The sequence below is a fragment of the Ursus maritimus genome, unplaced genomic scaffold, assembly GCF_017311325.1.
Source record: "Ursus maritimus isolate PB19 unplaced genomic scaffold, ASM1731132v1 scaffold_4, whole genome shotgun sequence".
In the NCBI taxonomy this organism is placed as follows: Eukaryota; Metazoa; Chordata; class Mammalia; order Carnivora; family Ursidae; genus Ursus; species Ursus maritimus.
The window spans coordinates 13,331,764-13,354,644 of record NW_024426552.1 but is presented as its reverse complement, the minus strand read 5'-3'; the positions used below and the strand labels follow the sequence as shown (position 1 = coordinate 13,354,644).

The following is a 22,881-nucleotide window of genomic DNA, read 5'->3' as shown; positions in this document are numbered from 1 at the left end:
AGCCCGCCCAAAACTCCAGGAAATTCTGCAGGCTGATTAGCTGTTGCAGAGGTAGGGGGTTACAATGGATAACAAGGTCTTTGCAGCTAATACCCTTTTTTCTGTTTTCTAATGTGGCAACTAAAAAGATAAACTAGCGCACTGCCTCACCCACTCACCCAGCAAGGACCCATGTCCCACGAATAGGCAGGAGTCCTCATGCTGTAATCGGCTTCATTTCTTGAAAACAAGCAGCCTCTCACTCTGCATTGAGCTAAATAAGTCTGTGGGGCCCACAGCTCCAACGCAGGCTCTCCAATTACCTTGCCCTTTCAAAGCTGGGATGCTAGGAGCCCGAAGTAAGCTACTCACTGCCCCTGGGCCAAGTGACAGCTTAGGGCAACCGCCAACACGCGGGGGTATCAATTCCCAGTTTAAAAACATTTGGAAGTTCCAAAGCACTGTCCCTGTTCTCAAGTTGAACATTTCCGGGACACAGACAGGTCTGTTCTTAAATCAGAAGCTTAATTGCTCTAAAGTGCTACAGGCATATCCATAAACAATAATTAAATAATGGTAGTAATCAAGGAGGGATAATGACAGCAATATTGGAGAGGACAGCGCAACGGTCTCATGGATAAGAAATTAGACTGGTTTTTCTCAAAGGAAGAGAACAGGAACACAGGTCTGACACAAAAGAGATGGCCAAGTAATACAGGGTTTGAGGATTTAACCACTTTTTGAGCCTTCAGTCTCATAAGCATCCAATTATGGTTCGAAAATATAAAAACAGACTATTCTGAGTTGGCATAAAAATGAATGCTTTGGGTTCAAATATTTGTTGAGAGGCAATGGGGCAGAATGAACCAGGCCAGGAACGGACGCGGCCCTGCACAAGACCCGGACAGGTGCCGTGCCCCCGTATCTCTAAGCACTTCACTTGGTCAATTCTAAGTGAGGGCCTCAAACTTCACTTCACCTTCGTCATGAAGAGACACTAAGTGAACGACTAAAAGATGGGCACAGACATGACAAGCAAGAGGAGACACAGAAAGACAAATGCTGCATGATTTACTTTTATGTGGAATGCAAAAATGTTGAATTCACAGAACAGAGAGTGGAACAGTGGCTGCCAGGGGTGGAGGGGTGGGGGAAATGGGGAGATGGTGGTCAAGGGGTACCAACTTTCAGTTATAAAGTTGATAACATCTAGGGGTGCCTGGGTGGCTCAGTCAGTTAAGCGTCTGATGTTGGCTAGGTCATGATCTCAGGGTCCTGGGATCGAGCCCAGCATCAGGCTCCCTGATCAGTGGGGACTCGGCTTCTACCTCTCACCCCACTCATGCTCTCGCTCTCTCTTAGATAAATAAATAAAATCTTTATTAAAAAAGTTAGTAAGTTCTAGGGATCTAATGTGCAGCATGGTGGATATAGTTAATACTGCATTATACACTTGAAATTTGCTAAGGGAATAGATCTTAAGTGTTTTCACCACACACATACAAAAAGGTAATTATGTGAGGCGATGGATGTGTTAATTAACTTGATTGTGGTAATCATTTCACAATGTATACATATATTAAATCATTACATTGTGCACCTTCAAAAAGAAAAAAAACCAACAACAAAGAGAACTGTATGTAAAGGGAGGAAAATGAACAATTTTACAGTGGCTGGCTCTGGCCAATACAACCTCAGCCAGGTGTCCAAGGTTAACTGAGAGCCCTCTCTACTATCTAAAACTATTCTTTAAAAAAGAAAAAAAAAGAAAAAACAAGGAGGACAGCAGGAAGTGGTTAAGATAGCTTTGGAGGACCAACTGCATTTCCAATGGAGTTCAGACCCCTGGGATTTCGAGGGGCTTAAAGAAACTGTGGGCACTGCTCAGGGGCATACCCCTCTCACTGCTAGTCCCATCACTTTGCTGTCATGACCCACCAGGGTCATGAAGGACCCAGATCCAGTGGGTAAAAATTCTCTATACAAACAGAAAAACACAGTTAAGAACTCCCATTTCTCCCAGCAGGGACAGTGACCATGTCAATAAGACAATAAAGAAATTTGCCATGACTGGTGATTCAAGATAACTGTGAGTTGTAGGAGATGAGGAGTTTGTAAATTTCCCAAACATCTGGATTCATTTTCATGTGTCTCAGTCTTTCCCGGGAAGAAATGAAGGCATCAGTTAAAAGCTCCCCTCTAAAATGCAGAGGTGAGAAGCGTCTCTGTAAGACAGGGAGAGATAAGCTATGCTGGTAACCTCCCTGGTCCGTAAGAGAAAGACAAGGGAGAGAATGCACACAAGGTATCTTGTAATTCCTAGAGCTCTAGAATGGGAAGGAACCTTGCAAAGCCATCCCCTTGATGAATGGATGAGGACGCTGGGGCTCAGAAAGTCACAAGCCTGGCTGGTGGCCCACTGGAGTCAGAAACCACATTTCCAAGTACCTTTTCCACTATAATATGGCAGCCCCACTGCTCAGTGGCAAGTAGCACCTGGCCACGTTGTGTCTACATAGTCAACTCCATGCCTTACCCTTTTTTGTCAACAAGGCCCTTTCCAGGTTTTCCCAGCAAAAGCTAGGGGACTATCTATTTGCCTTGACTTGCCAGGCAAAGAGCTCAAATCTCCCAGTGGGGATAAGGGGAAGGAGAAGATGAAAGAGGAGGGAAACAGGCAGAGACGAGACAGGCCAAACCCTCAAGAGCATGTGTCTTAACAGTCTCTGACTTTCCCACAAACCATTTACCCCTTTACAAAATACCCTGGGGCCTCTAGAAACTAGACACTCACCTCTCTGCCAGACCTGAACATCTGCTCATGCCCACCGATGCTGTAGTCCTGCAGTGGCCCAGGCTCTGTGTGCTCAGCTCTGGGATGGCCACTGACCTGAGCGAAGAAGTACTTGCCCCAGGTAAGAGGCCTGCTGGCCCTAGCTGAGCTTGCACACCCCTCGTGTAACCGCTGGGGAATGCTCGGGATCCAAGCCGACTCCACCTTGTTTCCACAAGTGGCTGAGCAGGCTCGGTGGTACACGTCCCGCACTGATATGTGACCCAGCCTGTTGGAAAACATGCGGGTTGCCCAGCCCCAGCCCTGATTTGGTCAAGAAGCTTGGGATGTCCCAAATACCCAAAGGCCCAGACTCTCGCATCACGGGAAATGAGGACTACCTAACCAGAGGCACTATTCAGCACCGGAATGGTCAGTGAGAGGCTCCCGTGTACCAGCAACCTCCAACTTTACTGGGGGAAAGAATCATCTGTAGAACTGTACTACCCAAATGCCTAAGTGCCACACGAGAAATACCAGTTCATAGGGTCTCAGAATCTCTGGTACAAACCCAAGCCGGATACTCTGACATAGAGGCTCTGGGTTCCCACTTCAGTTTTTTTTTTTTTTTTCATTCCAGTTAGTTAACATACAATATTGTATTAGTTTCAAGTTCACACTTTGAAAAACACCAGGCATCCATCCCTCTAAGGCTGCATCCCAAATGCCTGTCACTCTCAGATGCCAGGATGCCTATCACTGCAATGCCCCTAAAAGCTCAGAAGAAAGGTGGCACCACTGTCACGCAAATGTTCCTGGTGGTCATCTTGCCACAGGCTCCTCCTCTTCCCTACCTCACTCTCAAGGACATTTGGCGCCTGAGAAAACAGGTTCTCCCCATACTTAGAAGCCCCTGAGAACTTCCCCCACTCTTCCCAGCAGCAAGGAATCTAAAAACCAACCCTAGGGAAGAATCTCATGGGAGCCTCAGCAGTGTTTGTAGCAAATGCAAGGTATGTTCCTTCATACTGAGTGAGGTATCGTAGCATTGATAGGTCCTAGTAATTAATCAAATACTGAGTTCTAATTCGGAAGTCAAAGGAGATCAACGGAAATGGTAAGACCCTAGCTACACAGAGAAGTGACTCCCAACATGACGCACGATCCAGTTAGAGATTTCCTGGAAATTACTCAAAATACACTGTCCGTGTTAGAAACACTCCACTGAAGAGGCTTCCGATTATACACAACATGCATGGGGTATAGAGGCTCTTAAAGCCTGGTCTCCCCGGACACATCCTCCCAAGCCAGATTTTTGGAGCACTCACCAGTTTCCACGGCAGTTTCCCAGCATGAACGTACGTACTGTCCTGCTGGATGTACAAGTGGCCACAGCTGTAGCCCAAAGCATGCCACAGCTGCTAGGCAAGAGTGATCGCAGTCCTCAGAGCTGGACCACAAATGCTGACATGAACTCCGGTATGAAGCTGGAGAAGGCAGGCGGCAAATTTAAAGCCCATACTCTGGTCACCCAGCATGAATGTGGACTAACGATACATTGTGGCAAGGCTCCGGGTGTTTCCTGGGCAACTTACAAATACTCTGAGGGCCAGGTCTTCTGTGTTAATGACAGGTGAACACAGTTTTCAAAAGGTAATTAGCCACGAAGTTCAAGGGCCCTGGGGCAATTCAAGGACAGTAAGATCAATCAGCCATTTGTAGTTATAAGTCAAATGCAATTAGAAACTATTTCGTTGGTTACTTTGTTTAATTTCCCTGATGAATCCAGCTTTGCTTTTATATACCTATATAGAGAAGTGAAATATAGAGAGTTCACTGACTTTCAGTGGGTTGAGGAAATTTCGACCTGCAGAAGCTTTGAATTAGAACAATTTTTGCCTTGTTAAATTCTAAAATACTCCTCCCCTGGTTTATCATCTTCTTATCCCCAGAACTGTTAAGTACCCCCTCCCACACACATGCACATGCATGAATACGGTCTTTGGTACCCAGTGTTCTCTCCTTGGTATACTTGATATATACTCTTAGGATACTCTCCCTTGGTAATCTCAGTATGGTCAATACCAATCCTAGGTAAGTTACTTTGAACCGCTCTGTGCCTCAGTTTCCCCACTTGTAAAAGAACAGTTATCTATGCTTTCGAACACTCTGTAAGATGCTGTGAAACTGAGTTAACCCAAAAAGGTTTCTAGAACTGTGACCAGCACACAGTACCTGCTCAAAAGCATTAACTACGATTATTGTCATTTCCACCTTCAGCCTTATTTTCATCTTGGCCCAGGGAGAGAAGGCACTGCCTGACCGCACTCGCTAGGGCCACTAACATGGAAGGCTGCTGCAGAGGAAACTGGGGAAAACAGGCTGACCAAGACTGGTATGAGCTAGTGAAGTTCCTTTTAAGTATTTTCATATTCACAAAACATCATAACCTACGAAATGGTGATGTTTTTTTTCTTTTTTTAAAGATTTTTATTTATTTATTTGACAGAGCACAAGCAGAGGGAGTGGCGGGCAGAGGGAGAAGGAGCGGGAGATGGAGAAGCAGGCTCCCCACTGAGAAGGAGCCTGATGCAGGGCTTGATCTCAGGACCCTGAGATCATGACCCAGCCAAAGGCAGATGCTTAACTGCCTGAGCCACCCAGGCGCCCCAAAGCGGTGATGTTTTCTACATCAGTAGTTGATTAATAACTACTGGGCACTGTCACTAATAATTGCCATTCCTGACTTGCTAGAAATATTGCAGTTACTTTTTCATCATTGTAAAGCTTTTTTTTTTCTCTCTCTCTCTCCCCAAATGTCCAGTGCCTTTTTGCATTTCAAATTCTGAAGTTTGTAAATTCTCCCCAGTGGGTCTCCCACTATCAGCCCCCTTGTACATGTCCCAACTCCATTTGAGGCATTTCTAAAACCCGGCTCCATTTCCCCCTTCTTCCTGTCCCAAGACAAAATTTCCATGCCTTTTTATGTTTTCAACACATTCTCCCTCCTTCTCTAATGATCCCCAATGGGAGTGACTCAAAATTTCTCTCGACCCCAAGTTCTTACCGTTGCTAAAAAGGGAGTCAGAAGTAAGTTGGCAGATGCTTGAAATGTTGCTTCAGGTAACTCCAGACTGGGGACTGCCAACATCTAAGTTAATGAATCATCTTCTCTCTATTCATCTGTTTTTCTAGGTAGCTGCCTCGAACCTTGTAGTCATCCTTCCCCTCCTCACTACCCACGATGTAGCTATCACATTGTCCCGAGGGTTCTTGTCTTCCTTTCTCAGAGCCACGCCTGTGGTTCAGCAACAAGCTCTCTTTCCTCGTCCTTCCTCAACGCACCCTGCACACTGCTCTTAGGCAGACCTCCCAGGAGCCATGCATCTGCCTTGCAAAGCCCCCTGCAGAGGTCCAGCCTTCACACTGGAGCACTGGATCGACCTACCAGTCAGTGCAATGGGAGTGCATACTCTCAACCATTCTTGCTTCCAGGAGTATACTTGTCCTTTAGGGCTCAGCTCACGTCCGTCCTTTACACGGCTTAAAGACTTCTTTCCCTCCTCTGATTGCCAGGCCAGCTTCTCTGCAGCATTTTGTTCCCCCGCCCCGACTCTGGTCCAGGCGTACTGGCCTCTTTGCTTTGCCTCAAACACACAGGGCACACTCCCACCTTCCAAATCAATGGCCGACTCCCAAGTCTGCCTTCTCAAGGGGGCCAGGTCTGATGACCCTATCTCGAATTGCCTCCGGCATCCCCCATTGCCTTATCTGCCTTGCCCTGCTCTTTTTTTCCCATAGCATGTCAAGTGCTTATTATGCTAATTATTTTCTGCATACACACTCCCATTTCACCCCAAACAAGCTCCCCGAGCTCAGGGATCTTTTCCTGTCGACACATCCCAAAGCACTATGAACAGAGTCTGGTGTGGAATAGGCAAGATGCTTCAGAAAAATAAACCCACCTTTTTGCAGGACACCTGGGTGGCTGCATCAGTTAAGGGTCTGCCTTTGGCTCAGGTCATGCCAGGGTCCTGGAATGGAGCCCCGAGTCTGGCTCCCTGCTCTCCCTCTCCCACTGCCCCTCCCCCACTCGTGTGTGTGTGTGTGTGTGTGTGTGTGTGTGTGTGTGTGTCAAATGAATAAAATCTAAATTAATTAATTAATTAATTAAACCCACCTTTGGGTGAATGAACTGCTGTTCATTGTCCACCATAACGTCAAAACAAGGAGAACAGTTTCTCATGGATTACATTTTAGTTTGATTTAAAGGTTTACTCATTTCCGGGTCCAGCTCACACTCAATTACGGTTGAGCTTACAAATGAGTCCTAACTGTCAAGCCGAACTTTGCAATCTTCAAGCAATCCACTTTCATTATGTCGTTTATGGATATAACCGGAGTTAATTTAAATCATTTTCTTTAACTTTTTTAAAAGGAGAAAAAGTAAGAAAGACATGATGGGCTGTCCGATGGGCCATATTAGATTATCTGTCAACAGTCGTCCAAAACACACTGGATCCATATGACGATGAAAAGCCTGTCGGCTGTTTCCTAAGTTCTACCTGGGGCTCCACGGAGGCCCTCTTACGCCTTCATAGCAGGCTGGCTGGAAGGGCTCTAAGTTCCTAATTCCAGCCCTTATTCCTCCTCAGCGATGCTAGGAAACCAGCATTTTCATCAAGGCACACAGATGTTCCCCTCTTCAAGCACTAAATTAAAAATGTGAATTTCAAAGGCCTAAACTTCCCCCGCCTATATTAGCATAAATGGGCAGCTCAGAGTGTAGACCAAGGAACCTTAGATACTTCCAGGGGGGCCTCAGGCCCTCCCTTTTCCAACTACCTGAATGAGGCCACATTTTCCCCTAGAGTCCAACCAAAACAGCATTTCACAAGAGAGTGAATGCAGAAGCAGATAGGAGACTCTAGGGTCTCCTGTTTGCCAGAAATCATAGAGATTTGCAAAAATATAAAATAACACCTCTCCCCTCATTAATTTTTTAAATTTTAGAAAGTAAAAAAAATTAAATAAAAAGTTGTTTGTGTGAACATATAATGGGTTTATTGGTGCTATTTTAAAATGAATCAACAAGTGGTTTTTTGCTTTCCTGTTTTAATTCCTAGTGTGATAAATATTTATAGCTACATCCCATATATACAGAAGCCCTTTAGAGTCTGCCGTACTTTGTACAGGATAAAGGGGTCTGAAACTACCAACACAGACACCCCTCAACTACCTACTCACCCTCCCACTCCCCAAAAGAAGATCTTGGCAAAGAGGCAAATACTCCTGCTGAAAATGGATGGGCTTGCTTTCAAAACAACTATCTCATTGCCTAACTTAGATGCCAGAAAAAGGAAGATCAATGGGAAAGAAAAAAAGAAGCATCAAACAGTCTCAAGAGAAGGGAAGGAAGAGAGGGCTTTTTCTTAAAAATAAATTTTATATGAAAATATGTTGTTTCATGAAGAATTAACCTGAGGGTATTAACCAGAAGCTTGTAGAAGGACTTTGGAGAACCCATGGAGCCCCTGAAATTGAATGCAGAAGGGTGGTCCATGTGTTTATCTAAGAAAAGGGTCCAAATTTTCATCCAATTCTCAAAGGAGTCTGTGACCAAAGGTTAAGAATCTCTTGGATGCTGATGTCAGTTTTCAGCTCAGGGAACATACTTATCCCTGAGCCATTTAAGCTGAGTGTAAAGCAAAACAAAATTTTCAAACCCAGCGCAATTTTGCTAGGAACTCAAGATCGTCTTCCGACAATGCTGAACCCCCTCGTTGCTGGAACCATGGGGCCCATGACTTGCCTTTCCAAACAAGAAAGCAAGGCTTCCTTCTAAAGCTGCCGCGGACCCCTCTCTCAGGGACCACTGTGTCGGCCTATGGTGGTGGACATTCCTACGTTCTTTTCAGCCAATCACCCTTTTCTGCATCTGTACCAGAACTGAGGATTTTGATCTTAGAATCTGAGGGCACATGAGTTGGAATCTGTTCGGGAATGAGGAGGTAGTACGGTGTGGGGGTGTGGGTTTCTGAAGAACGACCCCAGTCAGTGAGTCAGGAGACCTGGATTTGAATCCCGTTGTGACACCTTGTCAAGCCTCATCTTAGATACACTTCCTCCCCTGCGAAGCGAGGGGGCTGGACAGAGAGGTGATCTGTGAGCTGGACATGAGTCCACGGGGGCCAGAAGCTCTCGTGGAGAGCTCTGCCTTACCTTGTTCCGACTCCACACGCTAGGGTGTGAAGGATTTCTGGAAACGCCGAGGTGGTCAGAAACTGCACAAACACACAAACATGTCAACAGCTGTCACATCTCCACAAGGGGCTCTGAGCAGGGGCCCCTCGCTCTCTCAAGGCCGTGGCTCCTCGAGACCTTCTTGGTAAGAGCAGCGCCCATTCTTTCATCTTCTAAGTGGATGAATGAAGCTCTCCCCACACGTCCTGCACAATGGCCCCAAGCCAAAGCTTCCCTTTGAAACACAGAACCTGGCTCCAAGACGCTCCGCCAGTTGGCGGTTTTCTCTTTCCACCTCACCCACTGGAAGTCTGAGACGCAGGAGGGCTGAGCTCTAAAATACAAAGCCAAACTACTCCCATCACGACGAATAACCAGCACTGACTGAGCTTCTACTCTGCGCAGGACAGCGTGCCCAGAGCTCCGTACTCACTCCCGTGTGGAACTCACACGCGCCCCGTTAAAGAGGCACCGAGATCCATCCAGGTTACATAACCGACAGAAAACAGGGCTTGGACTGACAAGCTCAGCTCGGCTGGATCTCAGAACATCTTCACATGCTACCAGGCTGCTCCAGCTCTGTCTGTTAACCATGGGAATATCGAGACAATAAGGTTCGGTCCAAAAGACCAGTGAGGTATCCACGAAATCAAGGGGTGATCTCCTCTGTATCTCTACAGAAATCAATGCAAGGAAACTCTGCTTTAAGGGGTATGGGCAAACCCTCCCAACAAATGAATACAAACTGACTCTCAACACCAATTTTTATGCCACGTACTGAATTAAATAATTCCTCAGCACTCACTGCGTGGCAAGGCATATAATATGTACCATTTTCTAAAAACTACATGTGAACTCCAATGCCTCATGTTTCAGTAACATGTCCAACTACTGAACAAATACAAAAACAGGAAAAATGGTCAAAAACTCTTTTTTGATCATTTCCAAATCAAATGAAGTTGTTCACATTATTTCAGATAAAACATATTTTATCCCAGGCTTAGAGGCCACGCTCTGGGGGCCAAATGTCTGCCAGAAACTCTTTTTCTGGGGAGTAAAATTGCTGACAGACAGTTACAGATCTGACTACGTCACCAGGGCAGATGAGGGAACTTTAACATCTCTGATCCAAACTCGCTGAAGAGATCCCCTGGGTCAGAAACTTTTACCAACAACAACAACAAAAAAAGAACAAAAAAAGAAGTCTTTTCAAGGAAGCTTCCACACCCACTGTCTCTTAAAATACACTGTTTGGAACATAGTGGGTTCTCAAGAAATCGCGTTGGATGAACACGCCAAACTTAGACGAGGAAGCGTGGGTGGATGGATAGTGTTGTGTGCATAATTCTGGGGTTTGTTTCAAGTCATTAAAGATCCTCACTCAACATCTAAAGTCAATACGAAAATAATTCTTCCGTTCATTTTATAGACTCCGCAAAAGCCTTCCATGCATGGTGCCCACTCGGGTCCCCTAATGGCCCCGTCAGAGGCTGGTGTTGCTCGCCCTGAACAGAGAAGGAGCCTGTCGGGCACGCAAGATGGAGTGACTTGCCCAAGGTCACTGGTCAGTGAGGAGTCAGCCAGGACGTAAATGGACTTCTCCGGATTGCGAGTCTGTTGCACTCTGCATTGCATTAAGCTGCCTAGGCAGGGACTTTCTGAGACACCACATTGAGATGATCTCACTTCCATATATTAACAATTTTAGAAGGCGGCAAGCCAAAGATGGAAATTTCATATAACAATGACACGTGAGAGCTTGCAGTGGCACCGGCTCTGCAGGAGAAAACTGCTCTGCCCCTCTCTTCTGGGTGTAGTCAGCCGTGACTCAAAGGCTCAAAGCCCCATCAGTTGGGGGGGGGATGAAGCAGAGGTCCAGCCGTCCCCGGTGGGGTGGAGGGGAGGGCACAGAGCTGGGGAGCCAGAATACATCCAGGCACCCCTCTTAGATCTCACACAGAATATGTGCTAATGGGGGGTGCCTGGGTGGCTCAGTCGGGTAAGCGTCGGACTCTTGATTTCGGCTCAAGACATGATCTCGGGGTCCTGGGATCGAGCCTTGCATCCGGCTCCGTGTTCACTGTGGAGTCTGCTTAAGATTCTCTCTCTTCCTCTGCCCTTTCCCCAACTCTCTCTTAAAAAAAAAAAAAAGGAAAGAAGTCCTACTTGGCATTGTTCCAGGTAAGAGGGATGGTCACAGGTGATGCTCATTTCTCAACTGCCTATACCATGCACCCTTCTCTCCCTCCTGAAGGCCAGCAGCCCCTCTCTTCATATCAGCCCCGCAATGCTATTCTGGCCATGCCTTCAAGACAGAGCCTTCAGCCCCTTTCAGGTCCCAGGACAGATCACTTATCTCACCTGTGTCTCCACTTCCCAAACCGACAGTGAGGAATAGCCCCCCCAGGGTGGGCAGAAGGACCACAGTGGGGTTATTCCGTCATTCCTACCGTTAATCTCTCCCCAGAAAAGAGATGGGGAAAAAATGCAGGTGTGTGTCTAGATGTACCATCACGCTCACCTCCTCAGACTGCAGAGTCGACCTTTCCAACAGCTCTGTTCCTAAGACACAAGACTTGGACAGCAAACACCAAACCACCCTGAGCCCTCAACTCCTATACCACCAATAAGGAGCATAGCAAATTCTCCCCTACTGGCTGCTTCCAAAGGACCAGGCACTGTGTTACTGCATTCCATTTTCTCGAAAGGCCTTATTATTATCCCCATCCGACGGGGGTTTTTTTGCCCGAAGTCACCCAGGTGAGAAGGGGTAGAACCACAGTGCCTGGCTTGGACACCATCAGCAGAACTTGCCCTCCAGCAGATGAATGGAAAGAACATTGCAGCCTACACATACGCTGGAATATTATTCAGCCTTAAAAAGGAAGGAAATCCTGGCTACGACATGGATGAATCTTGAGGAAATTCTGCTAAGGGAAGTAAGCCGGTCACAAGAAGACGAATATTACGTGATTCCACTTACAGGAGATCCCTAGAGTAGTCAAATTCATGGAGACAGAAAACACACTGGGGGTTGCCAGGGGCTGGGTGGCAGTGGGGGGAGGGGGTAAGAGGTTGTTGATTCACAGGGACTGAGTTTCAGTTTTTCAAGATGGACAGAGTTCTGGGGACGGACGGTGGTGATGGGTGCACAACAGTATGAATGTACTTCATGCCGCTGAACCACACACTTCACGACGGTCAAGACGGCAAATGTCACGTGTGTTTTTATCACAGGTAGACGTAATTTCGAAAAGAAAAGGAGGGGAGAGGTCAAACACGGGTTCCTTTAACCCATATAAACCTGGAGGAACATACAGTAAGTTTTAGTTTTTCTAATACAGAAGTCTAGAGTAGTAGAAGAAACAAGAAACACTCTCCCCTGATGACTTGTACATGAGAACTTAAAATTCCAACATAAAATTAGAAACCTGAGATTTTTGGCAATTTAAAAAATCTGCTCTCCAGCAAGAACACAGGCAGTCTAATGCCAATTTTCTTTGCCCCCTCCTCGGGTTCCCCACCATCTGCCCATTATATTTAGACCCCCTTCCTGAGAGAACTTAACCTCGACATGCCTGTGTCACTTGTATGGGGCAGCACCATCCCCTCCTGGTCAGGTCGGAGGGCACCTGCTGCTTTCCCACTGACCGCAGGGCTGTTCACGGGTCGCCCTGCTTGCTGACGTGCCTTTCAAGGCAAATGGGCTTGATCTGGATTCCTGATTCTGAAGCCCCGTCATGCAAACCACGAACCCATCCTCAGCACAAGCCAGGACTCCCAGAACTCGGCGACCGGGAACAGCAGGACCAGAAAAGGACCGAGGCATGCAGGAGTGCATGACGGGCTCCGAGGCTCCCGGGAGTATCATTACCCATTCAGGTGATGAGTTCTCTTTTCATTAGCTATGCACTTGTAAAAAAAAATCTTTGAAAACTGTCTTCACACCCACTGTCTCCTGCCCTGGACCCCGGAGCAAGGCAGATGAGCATTTTTACTCCCATTTTTCAGAGGAGCAACTAGAAGTCAGGGTTTGCCCAAGGTCAGACCACTTGTTGGCTGCAAAGTAGGAACGGGAACCCGCCCATGTTATTCCTTCCGCTACACCTCCCTCCAGAGACAGGGCTGGCCAGCATCGCAAGGAACAGGAAATTGAAATGGCTCCTGGTAAGGCAGGAAGCCTGCCAACCTCCGAGAGAAGCTGACAAATGACCAGAGCCCGCCCTGAATCAAAAATGCCTCCTCCAAGGAGCTTCCGACGAACCTCTCTTCCCACCTGCGGCCCTGGAGAGCTCCTCCAAGAGTCCACAGCCCACCGTGCCCATCGGTCCGGGGAGAGGAAGCAGGCTCAGAATAAGCGAGACGCTGTTCAAGATCTGAGTTGGAGAGGCAGCAGTTCCCTAGTATGAACTTATCAGCTTTATTCTCACTCCTACCACATCACCCCCCCCCCCACACACACACACTCGTTCCTTAATCCCACCCCTAGCCACAGAACTGGAAGAGGGGCGAAGCAGAGCCGAGGCGAATCCTCGGGGAAGCAGCCCCAGCTGTGGCAGGCAGCAGGCACACGGGGTAAAACCGACTCAAAGATGGGGAACCTTGGAGGAGCAAAATCATGCACTTCGAGTCATGCACCATTTCCAAAATATTGAAACAGATTTCAATCACTTTACCTGAGTTGTTTTTGCTCTTCTGCCTTGCATGCTGTTGCTATGGCTAATTTGTGGGTTGGTGGCACCTTCAGAGAGACAGTGAGATTTCCTACAGGGAAGTGTGTTATAATTACTATACGGAAGAGACTCTTCGGCAGCAGCTGGTGGCATCTTACGGTTTGCAAGATCGGGAATATCAGACACCAGATTCCGGCAGTAGCCTGCAAATTTGCTCCTGGGCCCCCCGTTTGCCGTCACCCCGGAGTTTTTCTGAGCATACAGGTCACCCAGGGAATTGGCACGCTGACAGGTGCTGAGCTGCCGGGGGCTCACCCGGGGTTCCATCCCCCGAGCCTCCTCGCAGTCTTTCTCTTCGGTGGAACCCAAGATCTCTTCGTTGCTTGTTAAATGTTCTTGGCTCAGATCAGAGAGTGAGAATTCCAGGCTGTCCTCCCGCCAGATGTCTGCAGATTTGGAGCGTTTCTTCTTAAAGCTCGCCGTCTCCATGAACGTGGGCCCATTGGATGTATAGGGACGCTGCCTCCTGCCCCCGTCAGCCAAGTACGTAGCGTCATCCCCGTAAAGCCGGCTCTCCTCCGAGTCGGGCATGCTCTGCACAGAGGCGGCTGTGAGGACGATGCTGCTGTCTACGCTGGGAGGGATGGAAGAATCGGTGTACGACACGGGTCTCAAGCCCATATCCACTCGGTCCACCCAAATGGGGCTCCCGAAGTCCTCTAGGGTGCCTTCCTGGGAGAAGGGCTCCAGGCCATTTTCAGCCAGGGACTGGGGGATGCTGGGCGTGCTGCTGGATCGCGTGCTCACTTCGGAGTTCCTGTGGATCACCTTCCCCGAGGACGCGTGCCTCGTCCGCCGTGCCTTGTGCGACAGGCGCAGTGAGCGCGACGTGTGCTTGCGCCCCAGGCTGGCATGCTTTTCTCCATAAAACTCATGCTCTACATTTTGACTTTCTGCGTTTCCCATGGTTTTATGGTCTGCAGCATGGGAGGGGGGGGAGAAAGGAGGGGATAAGTGAGTCACCAACGGGTAGTTTAACAGAAAGAGCTCAGGGTGCAGGGTGGGCGAACAGCTTGGCAGGTGAGAGGGCATCACCTCTGCCCACCTGGCAGGTGCATGGACTCTTACACGCTAGCAGGTGAGAAGTAACATCACCCACTGAGACTGGCCCTCCCGAGATGAGAAATAACCCAAGTAAGATATGTAGAGAATTAAACTTGTCTTTGCCCAGAGGGAAGCTGCCCACGGGGCCCACTGCTATGTTGCTTTCATAGGGCTGCTAACCCTTGTGTTCCTTCCTAAACTCTATACTTACAAAGCTCTGCTCCTCTCCAGACACTGAAAACCCTGAAAGCATAAATGGACTTTCTGTTGGAAATTATATGTATTTCAAAACGCAGTAGCAAAACTGAGAGGTGCATTTGATAACCTCCCCCCTTCCTCCCCCCTCCCTCCCTTCCTCCCTCCCTCCCAATGTTTCAAAATCAATCAAAACTGGAAACACTCAAGAGGTTAAGTCCAATCAACTCTTCTTAGTTCATCCAAGTCAAAAAGAAAATGGGCTTTTACCTTAAATTTAATTACATTGCACAGTATTCTGAAAACCTTAACTTTTGGTGTTTCAGAGGGGGCGTGAAGTGGGAGGAGGGGAGAGGGAGATGGGCAAAACAAAATAGAAACCCCGCTCTCTGCTTAGAAGCAGACTAATGGGGTTTATTTCTGGGAGCAAATCCAAACTGAGAACATTAATCTGGTACAGAGTGCCCTGCAAACAGAAATTCACATTATGAAACCACTAAATGTGATTCAGCCTTTTGGGGCTACCCAGGTTAATTCAAGTCCTTCCTTCACATTTTCCAGTCTCTCTCCCTGACCTGGTGACTGTTACACACAGTGGGAAAAAGAAAGACCTTCAAAGCTCAGCAACTGTGACTCTCTTAGCTTATTCTCCTTACTCTGTTCTTTCTCTGTACCATTAAATTGTATGCACTTAAGATACACACATAAAAGTGGCCAGAAAAGAAAGGAGGGAAAATATAGTAGTTGGGCATTTTCCTGAGCTGATGCTTCCAACCACCTACATAGTCATTCATTCAGAAATACATACTGAGCACCTACCATGCTCTAGAAGCCAGAGATACAACAGCGAACGAAAGAGACACATTCCCTACTCTCACGAAACGGATACTGTAGCCAGGGAAGGTAGACAATAGAACAGTGAAAGGCACCAGGGGGACACCGAGAAGGAATGGACTAGGACCAGACAAAGAGCGTGAAATGCCCTGGACTATAATACATCGATCCAGGATCATTCTGTAATCTCACTCTTCAGCCTAAAACACGCCATCAGCTCTAATGAGCACATCTTCGCTGAAACAAAATTGGCGGCAACAGGAAGGGAAAACCTCCATTTTATGTTCCAGCGAGATTGGAGGGAACTCAGACAGGCACCAGATGTTAAGCTATTCCCATACTGGAATATTCCCTACCAGGTCACACATGATAGGATTCCAAAGGGAACTTTCCAAGAAGGAGAATCTCCTTTTTCCTGGCAGCAAGTATATTTCAAAGCAGTTAATAAGCTCGTGCCTCTCTGGCTGGTGTCGTTAAGAAGCAAGGAAAAAACAAAAACAAAACTCAACACACTAGAGGGAAGAGAAGAACATCAACTGTCCATCCACGACCATTTATGTGGTCTATATTCAGAATATCACATGCTACATTTTGAAACTAAAATAAATAAGCGTTTCTTTTTTTTTTCAAGATTTATTTATTTATTTTAGAGAAAGAGAGGGCACCCATGAGTGAGAGGTGCAGAGAGAGAGAGAGAGAGAGCCCGAAGCAGGGCTCGATCTCACGACCCTGAGATCATGCCCTGAGCCAAAACCGAGAGTTGGATGCTTAACTGACAGCACCACCCAGGCGCCCCAATAAATAAGCCTTTCAATAACTAAAGGCCATGGCCAATTCCTTAGAGTTCTTGATCTTTTTAAGTACACCTTAAGATACCTGGGTGTATCTATACGTTCTGTGAACAAAGAATAAAAAGCTTAGAACAAGTGTTAGCAATCCACTTTAAGAATCACACAAGTTTAAGTCTAAAAGAAGGAAAGAATGATGGTGGAAGAAAAGCAAAACTGTCCCCTCACGTCCGCGAGGACGTATCCGATAAAATTACCCTCCGTACCCTCTACCCTCCGTATCTGAAGTTTGCAAATGTAAACTGACAGCATATTCCCAACAACACATTTTTGGTGAGGCTTGTTTCTGCCAAGAGAAAAGCAATCAAGTTAAAAGCCTCAGGAGAGGTTTCCTAAAGGAAATGGCCCCAACCTTCAAGAATTACAGCACCCGATGCATCACTCTGACGGGCCTGTTATATTAATAGCATTTTTAGTAGCAGAATTCTCTTCAGCCAGCCAAGGTAGGAAAGAAGCCATTTTTATCTTCAGAACTAGAATTTAGAGACGAGTGCCAAATCTCCTAAATCCTACCAAGAGAAATTCTCAGGGGATGACCTAAACAGCGTCGGCAGGAAGTCTGAAGCAAGTCAAGAAAAATCCGTTTCTAGGGACCTGTTGAAATACCCCTTAATTTGAAAGCTTTTCCTGAAAGGTTGGTGAGAACCATGAGAGCCCATGTGGCGCTGGTGGGGGGACTGAGAAGTAACAGATGCATGAAAAATTAAAATTGCTCGTGGCATCCGACAGACACCATCTCCCCTTTCAGGGACCACCTCTGCTCCACAGGCACCCCCTAGAATGTTGGTGAATTGGAACTTGTAATCCTTTTCCTGTACGAAGGTAAAATAAATGCCCGCTGCTTCCATCATCTAAATACCTCCCTATTCTCTGTTTAACCCCATCATTGATCTTTATTGCAAACAAAAAAACCGAGTTCGTAATTTACATTTGCACCCGCTCCATTCCTGTGAGTCAGGAAGCAACGTCGGGGCAGAAGGCCGCTTTCAATTCCTCGGTAGCCTCTACAGAGGCTGGAAATGTTCTACTCCAGACAAGGAGTCAATGTTCATGCATTTTAGGAACAAAAACAAAAGGTGAGTGATCCGTGGTAGCTCACGAACTGGAACATCAATCACACTGTCGCGAGGGGAGAGCAGAGATTGAGGTCAGACTGAAATGCAAAAACCAGGACAGAAATTAAAAAGAAGAGTGTCAGAATAAGAGTACTCAATCTCCAGCCGGAAAGCGTCACCAGTTTTAAAGTCATTAAGACTATCACTTCCTTATGTAGCATGTTAGTGGTTCCAAATAACTTGCACTTTCGGGGAGCACTTAGTGGGAGGGGGATCAGGCAGGAGGTACGGGGCAAGATTTTATCACAAGAACAACCCTCAGTATTTAGACCTCAAGTCTGGCTTCTCATACTTTCTTTTCCAAGGTCTACGTTCTGGCTACCCGGGCCTGCCCCAGGGCCTTTGCCCATGCTCTTCTTTCTGCCTGCAACCCTCCTTCACTACCTCGCTCGCGTTCCAGATTGTTCTGATTTTGACTCAGATATTGCCTTCTAAGGGTGACCTTTTCTGGCATCTCTATCCAAAATGACAGCCCCTCCCACAGAGCTCAATCCTTCCCCCTCTTCTTTGTTTTTCTTTTTCTCCTTAGCCTTTATCACAATTGTAACAGACAATGTATTTCACTTACTTCTTAACTTTTTCTCTCCTTCCCCACTAGAACCTAAGCTTCAGGAGGGCTGAAAGTTTTGCTTGTCTTGTTTACTGCTGTATGCTCAGTGCCTAGAACACTGCCTGACAGGTAAAGGTGCTCAGTGGCAAAATAATGAATGAATGAATGACAAAATAAACTTTAATCTAGAATGCAGAAACTCATACGACTGCAATAAAATGGAGATGAGAATGGAACCATAATGCAAATTAGGGAACAATACCACAATGTACACTAGAGAAAACACACACCAGACTTAATCATGCTAGCCCCTTCCATCAGCTGCCTCGAGGCCACACTGGTCTTCAACTTGCCCCTTGCTCTCTGGCTCCCTTCCACCCGAAGACCTGTGTAGGTCCCTCATCCCAGACCATTCGACCCTGCTCCACTGTGCACCCCACCCCCAATTACCTAGCCAAAGAATGAAGGCCTTGCTCCTGCCTCATTTCACTGAATTCTTGCCCTCACTTCTTCCCTGCCTCCTCTTTTGGGAGCAGTCCCTGCAGAGGTTCAGGAAAGCATCCAGAGTTGAGAAGGTACCCTTCCCCATTGCCTAGGTGGAGAGTGCAGGTGTGCTCAGCCTCAGAGGACCCAGGCAAAATGGAGGCAAGGGAGACATGGTGGCACGTTGAGCAGGGGGTCATCTGACAGTAGTACAGGGTCAGAAAATCGAGATTCTTGGGGCCAGAGCTCAAGGACATTAGAGGGAGTGTGAGTTTTTCCAACACCATGATCTTTCTCTTAACGTGATCAATTAAACTTTTCAAGTAATCCTAGTACATTCCTTTAAATCCACCAAGTTAAATCCACAGTGAGCACGTGAAAAGGTAGCTTAAGGAACTTGATCAATAAGAACAATCGTTAGGTTCATACATTCATCAGAGAAGTGGCCATTTCTCAAGGACAGCTTTTTTCGATGTACCAGTCTGCTAAAACTTGGAACTATACATATACAAAAAAATGTTCTCATACATACAAAAAATGCCAAATTCCTGGCTTTGATAATTTACTATAATTATTTAAGAGGTAACCATTAGGGGAAACTAAGTGAAGGGTACCTACTTCCTCTGTACAATGTCTTGTGAATCTGTAATTATTTCAAAATTTAAAAAGCAAAGCCTTAAATAACTGAAATATTCTGGTTAAATGAAATTTTTGTTTAAAAGTGAGACTTTGGGGGCGCCTGGGTGGCACAGCGGTTAAGCGTCTGCCTTCGGCTCAGGGCGTGATCCCGGCGTTATGGGATCGAGCCCCACATCAGGCTCCTCTGCTATGAGCCTGCTTCTTCCTCTCCCACTCCCCCTGCTTGTGTTCCCTCTCTCGCTGGCTGTCTCTATCTCTGTCAAATAAATAAATAATATCTTAAAAAAATAAAAATAAAAGTGAGACTTTGGGTGTGCCAGGGTGGCTCAGTCAGTTCAGGGTCCGACTCGATTTTGACTCAGGCCATGATCTCAGGGTGGTGAGACTGAGCCCCACATTGGGCCCTCGCTGGGCCTGCTTAAGATTCTCTCTCTCTCTGCCCCCCCACTCATGTGTGTGCTCTCTCTCTCTCCCAAAAAAATAAAATAAAAGTGAGAGTTCCTCAAAATGAAACATTTTAAATCTGCTTTTACAGCTGAAAGCCATCTAAAACTTTCTAATGTAGTCTCAACAAATTAGGCAATAAAAAAATAAGCATGCACTGGGGCGCCTGGGTGGCTCAGTCGGTTGAGCATCCAACTCTTGATTTCAGCTCAGGTCCTGATCTCAGGGTCGTGGGATCAAGCCCCACATCAGGCTCTCTGCTCCACGGGGAGTGTGTTGGAGATTCTCTCTCTCTCCCTCTACCCCACCCCCTATTCTCTCTCTCTAATACATAAATACATCTTTAAAAAAAAAAATAAGCATGCACTGAGCATCCTCTAGCATCTCTTATCAGGGAATACAAAGTAAGCACAGACCAGTGGTCCGAAGGGAGGTTAAACAGAGAGAGCTGATTAACTGGGGATACCACCTCTATCTTAATAACGTAGTGAACAGAACTGAATTGCCAATATCTGCTGCCAGCCAAGATGGAATTAGGCACTAGGACTGACCTTTCCCTCACTGATAAAAAACTAAAAAACTTGGAACCAAAGAAAAGAGCAACTACCGCAAAGATTCCAAAGTGTAGGGACAAGTGGCTGAGTGGGGAAGGGCATTAAAACCTGAAGAAACCTCACATGCAAGAGTGAGCTTCCTGGCTTTCTCTTCCAGTCTTACGTGGACATACACCTCTGACCTCCCAGGCAAACAAAACTTCCCAAGACACGCCCCGCTGTTCTGGCCAAAGAACCAAGAAGAGTGGCCCCTGCCACCCAAAGAATGAGGGGGATCTCAGAGGAAAAACTTTTAAAGCAGCTATCACATGGTTGAAACCGCAGGCCAATGTGTTCTGGGACTCAGATGCTAGGAAATGTATGCAAAGCACACCCAAATTCATCAGTGAAGCAGGAAAAAAATTCTTCTATATTAAAATGTTTTTCTTCGGGTCCCTTGGTAGCTCACTTTTGGTGAAGCATTTTGATTCTTGATTTTGGCTCAGGTCATGATCTCAGGGTCATGCGAGAGACCCCGTGTCCAGCTCCACGTTGGGCATGGAGCCGGCTTAAGATTCTCTCTCTCTTCTCTCTCTCTCCCCTCTGCCCCGTCCCTGCCACTCACACATGTGCTCTCTCTCTGTCTCTCTAAAAAATAATAACAATAAATAAAATGTTTTTCTTTAGAAATTCCCTCTCTAAAAAGCAAAATAAAATAAAGCAGCTACTGTAACTATGCTCCCTGAGTAAAGGTAAGCACTCTTGAAATAAATGAAAAGGTTAACTGCTTGCAATGTCTACGCAAAATCATTATGAACAACAATTATTATACAGGAGTAGAGAAACAGAACACAAATAAAAAAGAAAGGTAAAACCTGTATGATCCAAGATAAATCATGCAAGCTGTGTTTCTAATCACACCAATGTTACATTTTCTCCATATTACATGAGAAAACATTCCAGTTAATAGAAAACCACCCCACGGCCAAGGTCTCTGGGCACAGAGGAACAAAGAAAAATACTCTTGTAACTTCAGATCGTTCAGAAGGAAAAGAGTGAAAGAAAGAAGAAGATACAAAGGAAACTAGAAATAACCTCATCACCTTGAGAACTAAGGAGCCTATATTTTTATGGTCCAGGAAGTCAAATTCCCTAGATGAGACCAGCAGTTCAAGCAGTCCCCCAAACAGACAGCCGAGTGACCCACCCTTTCCCCAGTCTTCCCATTCTTCATGACCTACACCCAGCCTTGTGGGTGAGCCTGCCAAGGCTTGCCCTGTTCAGAAGTAGATAATCAAAAAAGATCATTCTACTATTGGGTCAAACATCACTGAAGCAGAACTCTTCTTATTCTCAGACATAAAAACTCCCATTTTTAGATGTACATCCAAGAAAATGGTTTTGAGCAGGTTAAAATTTTCTTTAAGACTACTAATAATATGTTCACTTTCTCTCTCTCTCTCTCTCCCTCACACACACACACACACACACACACACACACACTAGACCTGTATAATAATTTTAAAAGCAACTATTCTGGATAGAGTGATTGTGGGTAATTTCAATTTTCAAGAATTATACCTTTTTTTTTTTTTTGTATTTTCTGAAGTTTCTGCACGAAACCTGTAATTCATTTTAAGGAAAGAAAAATAAATAAAACATGTTAACATGTTTTAAGTCCCTGGGTTTTTGGGTAATTGAAGAGAGTGAGGATGTGGGCACTATGCTGACAGCTACAACAAACGACACCAAACCCAAACTCACAACAGATGGCTGCGGAAAATTACCTAAGGGAAAGAAAATACTATCTAGCTTGGATTTAATCACGCTTTCTCTACATTCCAACAGCACTCTGCTTGACCTCTTCACATGGTATCTGTTACGTGGTTATTTGTACCGTGACGCACTTGTCTTGCTTTCTATGGACCCCCTTCCCACCTTATGATAATGGCCCAGTGGCAGGGACCATGCCTTAGCCATGCCTGTCCTGGTTACCTAAATATACTAACGTCTTAACACAGCTCTCCCCAACGGGAGTGCTCTTCATGCTGACCCCCTTATAATACGGGCTCTTCAAATATATAAAACATTAGAGCTCCTTGGTGGGCCCAAGATGACCCAATTCATATCAAATTCAAGTCAAAAGTGAACTACTAAAGCAAGGTTTCTCAGTCATCGGTAAGGACCTTGTGAAATCCAAGCATAAGGCATTTAATGATGCATATAAATTGTAATTATTAATAATATAATTTTTCACTCCCCTGAGGTATTTAAAAACTTATTAAAATAAACATAATGATCACCCTTCTATGACTTGAAAACAGACCTCCAAATTTGCAGGAGAAAGGATGAAATGTATTTATTTCAAAGTTAAATTTGAAGCAAAAATCACAAGACAACAGATTGCAAATTTAAAATTAGCTTCTAGTGGGAGGTCTTGGTTTCAAGCCTGTTTTTTCTCTACTGGA

The 22,881-nt window shown here is 46.1% G+C and overlaps 1 protein-coding gene across 8 annotated transcripts in view; it reads right to left on the bottom strand.

Moving 5' to 3' along the window:
* The window catches only part of TIAM1 (TIAM Rac1 associated GEF 1), a 369,772-nt gene that overhangs the window by 117,053 nt on the left and 229,838 nt on the right, over positions 1–22,881 (bottom strand). For all 8 annotated transcript variants that reach the window (XM_040621045.1, XM_040621043.1, XM_040621044.1 and 5 more), the window contains one exon: positions 13,672–14,645. In XM_040621045.1, coding sequence (XP_040476979.1) covers positions 13,672–14,634 — 963 coding nt within the window. In that variant the 5' untranslated portion in view covers positions 14,635–14,645. The remainder of the gene's footprint in view (positions 1–13,671; positions 14,646–22,881) is intronic.